At 37.1% G+C, this 14,315-nt stretch overlaps 1 protein-coding gene across 3 annotated transcripts in view; it reads right to left on the minus strand.

Moving 5' to 3' along the window:
• The window catches only part of VWC2 (von Willebrand factor C domain containing 2), a 148,221-nt gene that overhangs the window by 107,211 nt on the left and 26,695 nt on the right, over positions 1-14,315 (minus strand). For all 3 annotated transcript variants that reach the window (XR_004258498.1, XR_004258499.1, XM_032244246.1), the window contains exon 2: positions 13,032-13,161. Coding sequence is in view for 1 of the 3 variants with exons in the window: in XM_032244246.1 (XP_032100137.1) it covers positions 13,032-13,161 (130 nt within the window). In the remaining 2 variants the exon portion in view is untranslated. The remainder of the gene's footprint in view (positions 1-13,031; positions 13,162-14,315) is intronic.

Here is a 14,315-nt window from a genome sequence, read left to right on the forward strand (position 1 = left end):
ACTCATCATTTTTCTATAGTTTAAATTAATAAAAGGTTAGCAAGGTTATAATAAAATCAAAGGCTTTATAAATTTACACAACCTTTTTTAAAACAACATGGTGATATGTATCAGAGTCATAAAATATTCTAAGCTGTCAATCTAATAATCTCACTTCTGGGAGTCTCTCCTAATGTAAGAATTCAAAGACAAATAAAGGCCATATACATTGTGATGTTTACTGCAGTATTACTCACTTTCCCCACTATCTCCCTCGCTTCTTCTATCATAATTCAAGTAAAACAGCAAACACGAGTTATTTATAGGGCTACCTCCCGTCTAGACTGTGAGATCATTACAGTCAGGATCCATAGCTTGACTCATCTTTGTATATGCAGTGAAATAAACAATAAGTGTCTCAATGTTTTCTAAGAGTAACATATATATGTTACACACACACACACACACACACACATATATACATGTATGCACATACACAAAACACAATTTTCTCCAACAATCTGAAAAACAAAGGATCCAGCAAAACATGGTGTCTGCACAATTCCTATGCTCAGTATCAATGGCATAAGAATACAATGGGATTATGACTGTGGCTTCTCAGAATAGTGGGATCAACCTGCATTAGGAAGCAAGCCAGAGAAAGTTCCCACAAGGACCTCTGGACACACATTTATAGAGACTCAGTGAGAGTTACAGAGAGGCAGAGATGGGGAAGTCACTCAACGGCTGGTCCTCAACAAGTTCAAGGGGCACAGTATAAGTGGTATTGGCCACGCCTACTGGATACCAGTCTTTGCTCTGAGTCCCTGGCTTTGTCTGAAATCCATTCCCAAAGGCAGTTTGTCTTGAGGAAGTATACAAATAAAACCACCCGCACGACGAACCTTCTGACCAGCAGTTTAGAAGTGCACTTAATTCTGTAAAGTACTTCATCTTAATAAACTGGTAGCAACACTTTGGGGCAGTCTATCTGCAGCTTAATTTATCTATCTTAAAAATAAGATTCTGCCCCAATCCTTGCAAACAAAGGGGTCATTTTTAATTGTTATCAAATTTACAAAGAAGTGCCAATTCAAAGATCTCAGGAAGAGATTAAAAACAAATTAAATTCCTATGTGTAAGAGACCAACTGCTATCTATTCATCCTCCTTATCTAGTTTGTCAGAAATGAAAAGATCAGAGAACTATCTGAACTGTTTCTTGTTAATACTGAAAACTAAAGTCTGGAATAGCAAGAGCAAACACAGAGTTAGTATTAGTTAAGAAAGTGATGAAGAACAGCATGAAAATACATATTACAGAGGCTAGGACACTGAGGTTCTTCTCTAATAGTAATAAATAATTAGCACCCATTGGGCTTTATGCAGATTAATGGCATGTCATCTGAATCAATATTTCCAAAAGATCAAAATGCAAGTAAAACAGAAGACACCTGTAGAAGTACATTAGCACTTTGGAGTGAGTTCTTGACTTTTGTGGGGAAGTTCCAACAGGGGGAACTGAATAAAGCTTTTAAATATTTTAAAATTTATTTATGTATTTATTTGCAGGGAAACAATTCACCAGGGACTCATTTCCTCCAGGCTTCAGCACCAAGAAAAACAGAATTGTGTGTTTCTGCTAAATACTGTAGCTAATATTGCCTATGGTTCTGTTTTTTGCTTTAGGTGCTAGCAAGCCTATAGGCTAATTTTATGCCAACCTTTACTAACTAGCTGTACATAATGATAGAGAGCACATTTCTGTATAAAACCTTTCTGACTTAATTTGCCATTCAACAGTCATGTTTCCTCTGCCCTGGTATTTTCAAATTTTAAAGTATTATTGCATGTTAATATATTTCCATAAACCCTACAATCTCTAGAATACACCAAACATAAGTTAATTAAGGCATTTGAAATGCATTTGAAGTCTCAAATTTATCTCATTTCATGTTTAAAGGTTTACAACCACTATGTTCTCTCATTAAATTTGACTGGCAGGAAATATCCAAGAATGCTGTGAACAAATGAGTGCCCAAAAGCAGTGGCTCTCCAATGGTGGTCTCTAGACCAGCAGCAACAGAAGCACACGGTGTTTGTTAAAAATGTAAATTCTCAGGCCCCAGCCCAGACTTCTGGATCAGGCACTCTAGAGGTGGGTCCCAAAGTGTTTCATCAAGCCCTCGAAGTGATTCTGCTATACATGAGGCTTCAGGAACCACTAACCCTGCAAAGCAGGTGAGTGTTGTGTCCCAGACTCTGCAGTTCTAGCAGCTTTAAGCGCCGGCGGGAGAACAAGAGACACACACTGGCTCTCATTCTCTGTATTTTAAGTTTTCAGCCCCATCATCTGGGAAGCTGAATCCATAAAGAAAAAGAGCCTCTTAGAATGACATGGAGAAGAGCACTGCTTGAAGGAGAAAGAGGGTGTCTGCACGGCAAAAATTAACGAGAGAGGGATGTGTGGGGAGTTGGACTTCCACATTATGCACAAGGGAACAAGAGTACAAAAAAAATATAACCAGTTATAGACTTGTGTTTCTTTACCTGTTTTTCTTTACAACTTCTTATCTATTACAACTTCTTATCTATTTCAGGTATTAAATAAGTAGGAAGCCATTAGCTTGAGACAGTCTCCTTACTTTGACTTTCTACCTAACAAATCAAAACATAATTTAGGAATATATTTTTATAACAATAGCTGAGCTTCAGCCAATCACAAACAGCTGAGCTTCAACCAATTACAGGCAGCCACCTGATCAGAGTATGCCTAAATAAGGGAAATGCCTCATTACACCACACCCAATTATGGCAGACACCTGGCTCTAGCAAACCAGGTGACTTCTCCACTTTGCTTTTGTGTTCAGCCTTTAGAAGCTCACTGCTCACACTGCTGGGTGGAGCTTTCTGAACCTCTTCTGCTTCTGAGTGTTGCCTGACTCATGAATCCTTTGCTCAAAGAAACTTTTAAGTTTAATTTGTCTAAAGTTTCTATTTTAACACCAGCAAGTAATAATATATACTTATAAGGGTCTCAACTTCAGTAGGCTTAAGAAGGAAGATTTCATAAAGCTATTAAAGACATTAGGATTAGAAAAGTCAGTTGCTGAGGAAACATAAAAGTTGTGTATCAAGATTAGCCTTCAGAGTGAGTCAAAAAAAATTATAAAAATTTCACTTTATCTATCTTTGTTAAGAGGCTCAATATTTTTAGAAGGTTCATTCAGGTATATTTGACATACCATAAAATTCACCCAGTGTAAGTGTACAATTTAATAATTTTTAGTAAATTTTATTTGGTATCCACCTAAAAACCCAATTAATAAACATATCATCACCTCAATAAATTCCCTCATGATGATTTGCAGCTAATTCCCACTCTGATTATAGCTCTCAGCTACCACTGATCAATTTTCTTCTTACATAAATTTGTCTGCACAAGATGTTTCAAAAAATAGAAGCATAAAATATGTAATATTTTGCAACAGCTTCTGTATTTGAGGTTCACCCATGTTGTAGTATGTATTATTAGTTCATTCCTTTTTACTGATAAATAGTATTTTACTGATAAATAGTATTCAGTACATGGACATACTACATTTGTTTATCCATTCACTGGTTAATGAACATTTGCATTATTACACTCTTTATTCATTAATGATAATACTAGAAATAATAATAATCTGCTAGGAACATTTGCATACACATCTTTGTGTGAAAATATGTTCTCAATTTGCTGGGATAGAATCCTAGGAAGGAATAACTAGGACATATGGTAAGTTTTTCTTTCACCTTTTAAGCAACTGATAAACTGTTTTCCAGAGTAGACAAACCATTTGACATTTCTGCCAGCAATATTTTTCTGCTTTGTCCACATCTTTGCCAACCTCCAGTACTTTCTGTCCTTTTTAGTACAACCATTCTAATGGGGTATAGTAGTATTGCATTAGACTGTTATGCTGCTAAATATCCCAAGACTGGGTTATTTATAAAGGAAAGAGTTTTAATTGACTCACAGTTCTATGTAGCTGGATACTTACAATCATGGCAGAAGGGGAAGCAAACATGTCATTCTTCACATGACAGCAGCAAGGAGGAGTGCAGAGTGAAGCAACCCCTTATAAAACTATCGTATCTCATCAGAGCTCACTATCACAAAAACTGAATGCAGGAAACCACCCTTGTGATTCAGCCACCTCCCACCATGTCCCTCCCACAACATGTGGGGATTATAGGAAATACAATTCAAGATGAGATTTGGGTGGAGACATAGCCAGGTTGAGGTTGAGCATCTTCTTACCTGGTTATTTGTCATTTGTTTGTCTCTTTTGCCTAATTGTCTGTTCACATCCTTTCCTCATTTTTAAATAGGCTGTCTTTTTTTCAAGTTGTGTAAGTTCTTTATAAATCCTGGATACAAACATTTTATCAGATATATGGTTTTCAAATATTTTTTCAAAGTCTGTGCTTGTATTTTCATTTTATTTGTTGTGTGTTTTGAGATGCAAAAGTTTTTCATTTTAATGACATTCGATTTATTGGATTTTTTCTTTTATAGATTATGATTTTGATATTATTTTAAGAAACAGTTGCACAACCTTTATTAATAAAGTTGTTTTCATATATTTTTAATCTAAAAATTACATAGTTTAAACTCTCACATTTGGGTGTATGATTCATTTTGAGTTAATGTGTATATGGTGTAAAGTAAGTGTCTATGTTCTTTTTTATGCATATGAATATATAATTTTCTTAGAATCATTTGTTGAAAAGACTATTTTTTCCCCATTGAAGTATCTTACAACATTGGTTGTAAATAACTATGTAAAGATTTGCATACTAGATTTCTTTCAGGACTGTCAATTCGTTTCCATTGTCTATATTTGCACCAATACTATGGTATCTTGATTATTGATTTTCTAATAGGTTATAAAGTTGGCTAGTACAAATTTTCCAACTTTGTTCTTTTGAAAATTTCTTTTGGTTATCCTTTACATTCTACATAAATTTTAGGATAAGACTGCCAATTTCTACAAAAAAAAAGTGTGCTGGGATTTGTGTAGGAATTGCACTGAATTTATATTTTAATTTGGGAAGAACTATTATCTTGACAACATTGAGTCTTCTACTCATGAAATGTCCCTCCATTTATTTGTATCTCCTTTGATTTCTTTCAGCAATATTTTGCAGCTTTTAGTGTATAAACCGTGCGTTATGACATTTGTTTCTAAGTATCTATTCTTTTTGAAGCTATTCTAAATGAAATTATTTTCTTAATTTCATTTTTATTATCCATTGTATACTACAAAAATTTGTATTTTTGTATATTATTGGGTATAAATCTTTACTAGCCACAGTAGTGTGTGTGTGTGTGTGCATATGCATGTGTGTGTGTGTGCATGTGCCTGTGTATGTGCACGTGTATGCGTAATTCTTGGCATTTTCATATACAGGAGCATAACATCTTCTAATAAAGGCAGTTTTACTTCTTAATTTCCTTTTCCTTCCTCTTCTTTCCCACCTTCTCTTACTCTTTGTATACAGGACCTCCACTACGTTGATAGATCAAAGTGGTCCATATGGATATCCTTGCCTTCTCCTAGATTTTAGGACTATTGACAGAACATTCATAGTAGTTGTTAGCTGTGAATTATTCATAGTTGCTCTTTATCAGATTGAGAAATTTCCTTTTTATGCCTAGTTTGTTGAGAGCTTCAAACATGAATGAGTGTTGAATTTTTCAAATACCTATCTGCATCTATTGAGATCATATGCAGTTTTTATCATTTATATTAATAATATATTATGTTAATTTTTCAGGCAGTAAACCAATCTTGCACTGCTGAAATCAACTGCACTTGGTTAAAGTGTATAATTCTTTATATGGTTCTGGATTCAGATTGCTGATGTTAACTCATTTTGTTAAGGAGATTTCCATTTATATTGATGAAATAAATTTGTCTCTAGCTTTCTTTTTTGTGTGGTGTTTTTGTCCACCTTCAGTATTGTGGTCATGACAAATGCAGAGACTAAATACGGAAGTGTTCCCTTTGCTTATATTTCCTGGGTGAGTTTGTAAAGGATTGGCATTACTTCTTTCTTTGAATATTTGAAAGAATTTACCAGTAAATGTACGTAGGCCTGGGCTTTTATGTGTGGAGAGCTTTTAATAATTAATTTGAATTTTGTTGTTTTAGGGCAATTCAGAAATGAACTGAGTCAGTTTTGGTAATTTGTATTTTCCTAGGAATCTGTCCATTTCTTTCAACTATTTGAATCTGTTGGTGTAAAGTTGTTCATAATATTGCCTTGTAATCATTTTCATTTTTATAGGGTCAGTAGTGACGCCTCTCTCTCATTCCTGGTTTGTGTCTTCTCTAATTTTTTCTTGGTTAGTTTAGTGAAAGTTTTGTCAATTTTATCAATATTGTTAAGAACCAGCTTTCAAAAACTAACTTGGTTTTCTTTACTTTTTCCTAAGCTTTTCTATTTTCTATTTAATTGATTTCTGCTTCTATTTTTATGTTCTTTTCGCATGATTTTAGTAAAATTAGCTGATCAGTTATTAGTTCCTTAAGGTAGAGGATTACAGTGCTGATGTGAGACCTTCCTTTTTTTTCTGAGATAGGTCTTCAAATCTACACATTTCCTTATAAATACTGCTTTAGGATCACCCCATAATCTATAGCACATTCTGTCTTCATTATTTGATCAGTTCAAAGTATTTTCTAAAATCTCTGAGGTTCCTTCATTGGCCCTTGGTTTGTTTTTTTTTTTAAATGTGTTGTTTAATTTCCAAATAATCTTAGATTTCCCAGATTTCCTTCTGTTGTTGATTCTAATTTCATCCTTTAAAAATCTGTTGTGTTAAAAAAAACTATATATGATTAAGTCCTTTAAATTTATTGAGACTTGTTTTATGTCTTAGCATATTGTCAACTGTAGAGAGTGTCCACCTGCACTTTGCAAAAATGAGTATTCTTCAATGTCTGGGTGGTATATTGTACATATACGTCAGTTAGTCAAATTTGCTAACAGTGTCATTCAAGTCTTCTATATTATTGTTCATTTTCTGTCTAGATTTTCTATGAATGATTGAATAGTTCATCAGTATTTGCAACTACAATTACTTAAGTTTCGATGTCTCCTTTGAATTCTATCAATTTTTACTTCATGTATTTTGGGGCTCTGTTTTTAAATATATATATATATATATATATATATATATATATATATAAATATATATAAAATTTTACTTGTCTTCTCTCGGTTCCCTGATAGTTGTTCCTCTGTTTCTCCTTGACTGTCTTTTTAAAATTAAATACACAATTCTTTCATGTGTCATGTTTAATTCTTTTGTTGATTTTCTTAGTGATTGTTCTAGGAATTACAAAATGCATCTTAAGTGATCATAATCTATGTCAGGTTAACACTAATTTAATTCCAACAAAACAAGAAATTCTTTTTTCCTATTTTTTTTTCATTTTTTTTCTCATATCTGCACCAAGAACAGGACCTGTCATGGAAATGCCATGCTACAGAAATAATGAAAGCAGTCCAGTACCTGAAACACGTAAGAAACTAATCTCGCTGATCCAAGGAATTAAGAAAAGGGTATTGATGTACAAAGAAAGTTGGGAATCTCCCTATACTTTTCTCTCTTTTGTATCTCTCTGCTTTATTTGGATGTGCTGGAATTATTTAAATAGATATTAGGTAATTATACATATTGCAATTACTTTCTCAAAACGTGGGCAATATTGTGCGTGTTTAATAGTGTTGTTCGGTGAGCAAAGATTCTGAATTTTAAAAAGTTCAATTTATAAATTATTTCCTTATGTTTAGTGCTTCTAGTGTTCTTTTAACCTTTGCATACTCAAAGTGATAAAGTTGTTCTATATTTTCCTGTAAAAGCATTATTGTTTTAACTTTCATATTTAAATCTGCAATCTGTTTGGAAATGATTTTTGTCGAATGTGAGGTAGGAATCATGACACCTTTTATTTCCATACTGCAATTCAGTTGGTCTAGCACCATTTATTGGAAAGATTACTCCTTTTCTAACTGTCCTGTGATGTCAGTTTAGTACACAGCCAGTGGTCTTACATGCAAAGGCCTTTTCTTACTCTGTTCTGTTCCATTGGTCAGTTTTTCTTTGTGACCAAACAACAATGAGCTAATTACTATGTCTTTCAGTAAGTCTTAATATTTGTACGTTTTCCAGCTTTGTTGTTTCTCTTGGGTATTTCTCAAGCCAGCTTTTAGCTCTTGTATACCATTTATATTTTAGAATCAGTTTGATGATTGCTACAGAAAACCATCAAATTTTTGGCTAGAATTTTGTACTGAATCAATAGATTACTTTGAAGCAGACTCATCTCTTTATATTACTGAGTCTTTCAATCATGAGCATGATATATCCCTCCTTTTACTTAGGTCTTCTTTAATTTCTCTCAATAAAGATTTATGTTTTTTAAATATGGAGACTTTTCACACTTTTGTTAGATTTACTTCCAAGTATTTGACTTGTATGATGTTATTTGAAACTCGAGTTTTTAATTCACTTCTATTTGTTGCTGGTATATAGAAATACAGCTGATTTTCAAACACAAATCTTGCTAAATATCCTTGTTAAAATCAACTCTTCATTTTGATATTTGTAAATTCCTTTATTTTTTCTGGTCACAATCATGTAATCTGTAAATAATCACAGAGGGTTTCCATAAAATTTGCATTGTTTCTTTGGTAGCAATGTTGGAAGGATTCACTAGTGAGACCATATAGGAATAGGCTTTTCTTTGTGAAAGTATCTTGATATGTCCACACACAAACACACACACACACACACACCCCATTCAGTCTTGTCTAACTCACCGCATGAAATTTACTACCATCTTATCCTACTCTCTGAAATACACAGGAAAACAAACAAAACTCTGCCTAATTCTCAGTCAGTGCTTCTTACATATTTTCCCACGAAAGTATGTTTAATAATTTGAAGTCTCAGTGTTTAAAGTGTCATAAAAGTTTTTCATTTTCCTCCAAAAAATAGACATATTTACTTTCCTGTGAAAACAAAGCTGCAAATAATAATAATCAGGTAGCAGTTATACTTCAGGGAGATATATAACCTTTACATCCACTGGCTTTGTGCTTTTGGCATATATCACATCGTCCCTTGGATACCATATTCCACCTTTGAGAAGTACAGCTAATTCCGACAAAGTCCTTATATTTCAACACTGATGTCCTACTTTTTTCAGTTTTCTTCTTTGGATCCATAAAGTAAGATGACATGTGCACCTGCAGAATGGAGGTCTTCTGATCCCTAATGGGAACATAGTGCCCACTTAATGCAGACAAGCATGTCTGAAACTAAGGGGCTTGATCAGAATGGGTGCTGTGCACCTATCACCAGAGAAAAGCTGAATTCTTGAAAGTCAAATAATACTCACTATTTGTGTCATTGTAGGGGGAAGATTTTAAAAACAAATAATGCCATGCAACATCCATTTTATCAAAACAAAAACACTGGGAGATTGATCTACACAAGTCAACAAATTGAATATATTAAAGTGCATTTGGTTTGTGATCATTTATTTATATTCAAGGCATTCTTGGTTTCCAACTTCTGCTCCTTTGATGCAAGTGACTTTGGCAGCTGGCAACTGAACTGTAATTTCCCTTCTGTCGGAGAAAGAGCTATTTAATGCTACAGGTCAAGACATGCCAGAGTGAGGAGTAAAGGCTGGTCTACGGAGATCAAGAGTTAAAACCTTCATATTTCATCCAAGCTAAGTCTATCCAAGCTTTTAATTTCATATAAAACATTCATTCTGGATGTCCTCTAATCTGTTATATATCAAACATATAATTTTTTTGCAAGAACATTGTTTATGTGGGGAGGCAGGGTTGAAGTACTGTAAATTATTCATTAATCTTGGTCATTTATTATAGAGCATTTGTTTCTTGTAGAAACTGTTTTTATTTTTCAAGCATCTCTCTTTTATCAAGAATTTCAAACCCCATTTTCCCTGTCAAGGTCAGAACACCCTATAACTAGAGACAGCTGAAAGCCAAGTTCTATCTGGTGAATAAAAGAAATGTAATTGTATGTGCGTGATTAGACACATTTAAATTTATTCCCAGTTATACTCCCTAAAATAAGTTGTTGGTGTTTTGATATAATTGGAACAAACCTTATAATAGAAGTCTTTCTGTAACATAAATCTAGCTTTAAAAAACATATTCTTCTCCCTTCTAAAAATCTCTAATGGACCACCGCAAAAATCTTGCCTTATTTCATTCCATATTGCCTCTCAAAATATAGAGGTAAAGGATCAACATTTAGAAGTTTACCATCAGGACAACAAGCATCTCCCAAAACCATCAATGCTATATTAAAACAAACTTTGAATCTCTGAGTATATAGTTTTACAGCGCTTACTTTTTGAACATTATTTACTCAAAAAATATAACCATATCTTAAATGATAAAATTGAACACAGAAATAAATTACATCTTTGTAAATTTAACATATCTGCACACTTTTAAGAATTCATTCAAAATACTGCTCCGTGTAGTTCTCTGTGCTCTAAGTAGGATAAATCCTTAGGGCAAAAACAATTGAAAATATTGTTCAATCTTGAACAATATTCAGTAGGTTGGTGGTAGTATCAATAGAATTTGTGCTGTGTGTCTTATGGGACGAACAAATAAGTAAATACATCGATGGTGTTGGGTTATGTACATACAGAGATGGGGCAAGAGAGGACCAAAGACAGAGGGCCAAAGAAAGAGAGAAAGCAGGGCCGGGCGCGGTGGCTCAAGCCTGTAATCCCAGCACTGTGGGAGGCCGAGGCGGGTGGATCACGAGGTCAAGAGATCGAGACCATCCCGGTCAACATGGTGAAACCCCGTCTCTACTAAAAATACAAAAAATCAGCTGGGCATGGTGGCGCGTGCCTATAATCCCAGCGACTCAGGAGGCTGAGGCAGGAGAATTGCCTGAACCCGGGAGGCGGAGGTTGCGGTGAGCCGAGATCGCGCCATTGCACTCCAGCCTGGGTAACAAGAGCGAAACTCCGTCTCAAAAAAAAAAAAAAAAAAAAAAAAGAAAGAGAGAAAGCAAATACGGCAACACGTTAACAACAGGTGCATGGAGCTAAGAGTATAGAATTGTTCACTGGAGAGTTATTTCAACATTTCAGTAGGTCTGAAATTTCTCTAAAAGCAGGAAAAAAAAAAATCCAGGGGTTGAAATCCTTTCTTCTCACCTATTGTTAGCACCCAAGCCAGGATTCCCTGACTGTCTAATTCCAAGACTTAGTCTGTAATCAAAATTGACAGGAAAAACATGGAATATCTTAGATGGTTAAGATGTCAAATATTTGAGCAACCCATATTTAAGCCATTCACTAACCCACCTGACGCAGCGAGAGTTGTTGTCCAGTACCCCCGCCACGCAGGGCACACGGCCTGAGCACCAGCCCTCAGGTCACCCAGCTGACGGGAGGCGCTCACTAGGGCTCCTCAGCAGGTGTGCCGAAAGCCACACCCTAAGACTCTGCCAGACTCTCCACCTGCCGCTCCTTCCCCAACCCCAGAGTCTTCCTCCCCGTTTATTAGTGTAAATTAGTGGTAATTAACACCAGCAGAATAAACTGTATTGATTTCCCTCCATCTCACTGCTGTCTCGACATCATTTTTTTAAAAAACACACTCCATGCTAAAAGGCCTCCTCGTTCTTATCTAACGGAATCCCACCTCATGATTTCTTCATAATTAATGTGCACAAGAGATCAGCCAACCCCATATAAAGCACACTCTGTGACATCTTTGTTTTAACACTGTCCACTTGCATCTGGAGGGCTGGATGTTCTATGCTACAATAATTACGACATTCCTAACACGCTCATCTTGTTCTTTCAGGACTATCCTTCAACAGCAACCTCATTCCCTCTTCCAATTACTTACTTCAAGAGTTTTACAATGTGTTGGAGTAAAATTTGGATATGCAAACAGGTACCTGGTCGGAGGTACCCATGGAACCTCACAGCTCACACGGTTTTGACTGTCATGATGTGGACTCTGGGAATTGTCTGAGCACCATGACCACCCCTGTACCACCATCCACCCACACATGCCTGCCACTTACCAAACCCACACCACACAGGTATCAAGCCTCAGTCCAGCAACCCATGTGAACGGCCGACGGCATCACAAGTTAGTCTCGAATGCTCCCAAGCAGCGGTTCTCACAGCACACCCTAGGCAACATCCAGAAAACCCAGTCGCTCCTGCCAGGGAGGACACTCAGATCCTTGCAGACGCCGGTTGTGTTCCCTCTGTCCACTATTTCCCAAGCTCCGCTCAGCCTCTTGTCAAACTGCCCTCCAAGCCATAGTTCTCAGGCCCAGCCAGCCTGGGAATGCAGTCTTGTCAAAAACCCTCTTAAAGTGTAATGCTCTCAGTACCTCAGGTGCAGAATAATCATTGTCTGTCAGGATGAGGAAACACTCTCCCTTGATAAATTAGGATCAAGGGCATCCTTCCTGCCACTTTGTTTCCATAACGCAGGCAAGGCTTCTGATCTACCGGGCTCTCTCCCTGGGACTAGGAAGGGGCTCTCTTCCCGCCTAATTTGCTTATGAAAAATATTCAATTATGTTCCAAGTTTAATTCACTTAGTAATGAAAAGTAAATGAGCCCAACCAGTGTGTTTAATTTGTCTTGGAAAGATAGAAACGGCTTTGCAAGAACAAACAAATTTAAATTAAAATAAGTGACTCTCCTCAAAGGTGGAAACTGAATTTCTCCCCAAAGAACTTCTTAACATCCATAAAACATGGTGCTGATGCCAGTAAGAGGGAGAGAGGCCTTGCTAAAGAACCACTGCGGCCTAAAGATGACACACGTGAGTATGCATGTGTGTGTATAGGTACATGGGTTGAAACTCATACCCGTGTGTGTTCTGTCTACCATGAAGCAGTGCAAGGGCTGTGCATCAGGGTGCAAGGTGCACCCTGTCACTGATGGGCATCTCACATACCATTTTTGCAGATGGGACAGCACTGATCAGGCTCGTACACAGGGTCCACACACTCCGTCTGGGGACACGCTGACACCGTGCACAGCACCTCACCGTTGGCTTCACAGCGACACCTCTCGCATGGAGACACCTGAAACACAAGTCCACAGTCAGTGTCACGACTGCTGTCATCTTTATCCTAAAGGGTCATGTATGCTTTTTTGAAATGGAGTCTTGCTCTGTTGCCCAGGTTGGAGTGTAGTGGTGTGATCTCAGAGTGTTGCAATCTCCACCTCCCAAGTTCAAGTGATTCTCCTGCCTCAGCGTGCTGAATAGCTGGGATTACAGGCACCTGCCACCATGCCCGGTTAATGTTTGTATTTTTTGTAGAGATGGGGTTTCACCATGTTGGCCAGGCTGGTCTCAAATTCCTGACCTTAAGTGATCTGCCCACCTCAGCACCAAAGTGTTGGGATTACAGGTGTGAGCCACCATACCTGGCCCTACAGGGCCATATTTTTCTTCCCCTAAACTTTCTGCAAAGAAACCTAAGTGTTTTAAGAATGTTAAAAAAATAATCCAAGCTGATGGTTTTGAGGGTGTGCACACAGGCATGCTGGGTATTGAGTGAGTTGCCTTATGTGTGAATGCACAGGACGGGCCACAGGGCTGTGACGTTCCCTCTCCTGTCCAGTCAGAGCCACTGTTTAATTCGTGGTCTGCATATTAGGTTTTTTAATAAACTTTTTTTTGAAGAAGCATTTTCATCTATTTAAAAATTAAACAAATAAAAACTTGCTGCTGAATTCTTGCCCATCCACTCACCACGTAGGTGAATCCCTTTTCTATAGCCCTGTCAGGTCTCCCCCCAGCCCCACATGAAGCACTACCAGTGTTTCCAGTTACAAAGACCCTGGAGTAGGAAAGGGGAAAGGGATGAAGGAGAAACAGAGCATTAAAGCCAGGCTGCGGGCTAGGGACTGTATGAATATTTCCTCACTGAACTTTTGCAGCAGCACTAAAATACATGTACTCAAATTACTGACCCTTTGTACTGGCAGGAAACTGAAACTCAGAGGTGTTAGGCAACGTGTCATGGGCAGGTTTGCCCTGCGAGGACGAGGTCCCTTTCCACTGAGGGCTCCTGACTGTGAGTCCACGCATGGTGATTCCAATATCCTCTGGGGCCTCTCCCAGTCATTTCACCCTCTATCCAGCATCACGATGCTCTGTTAGAGACCCAGCTTCCATTTGCCTATCTGTACCTTCCAGTCATGGGTTCAAACTCTGCCTTTTTGAGCCATC

Source organism: Sapajus apella, unplaced genomic scaffold (genome assembly GCF_009761245.1).
Source record: "Sapajus apella isolate SASKATOON/1434 unplaced genomic scaffold, GSC_monkey_1.0 scaffold54, whole genome shotgun sequence".
NCBI lineage: Eukaryota > Metazoa > Chordata > Mammalia > Primates > Cebidae > Sapajus > Sapajus apella.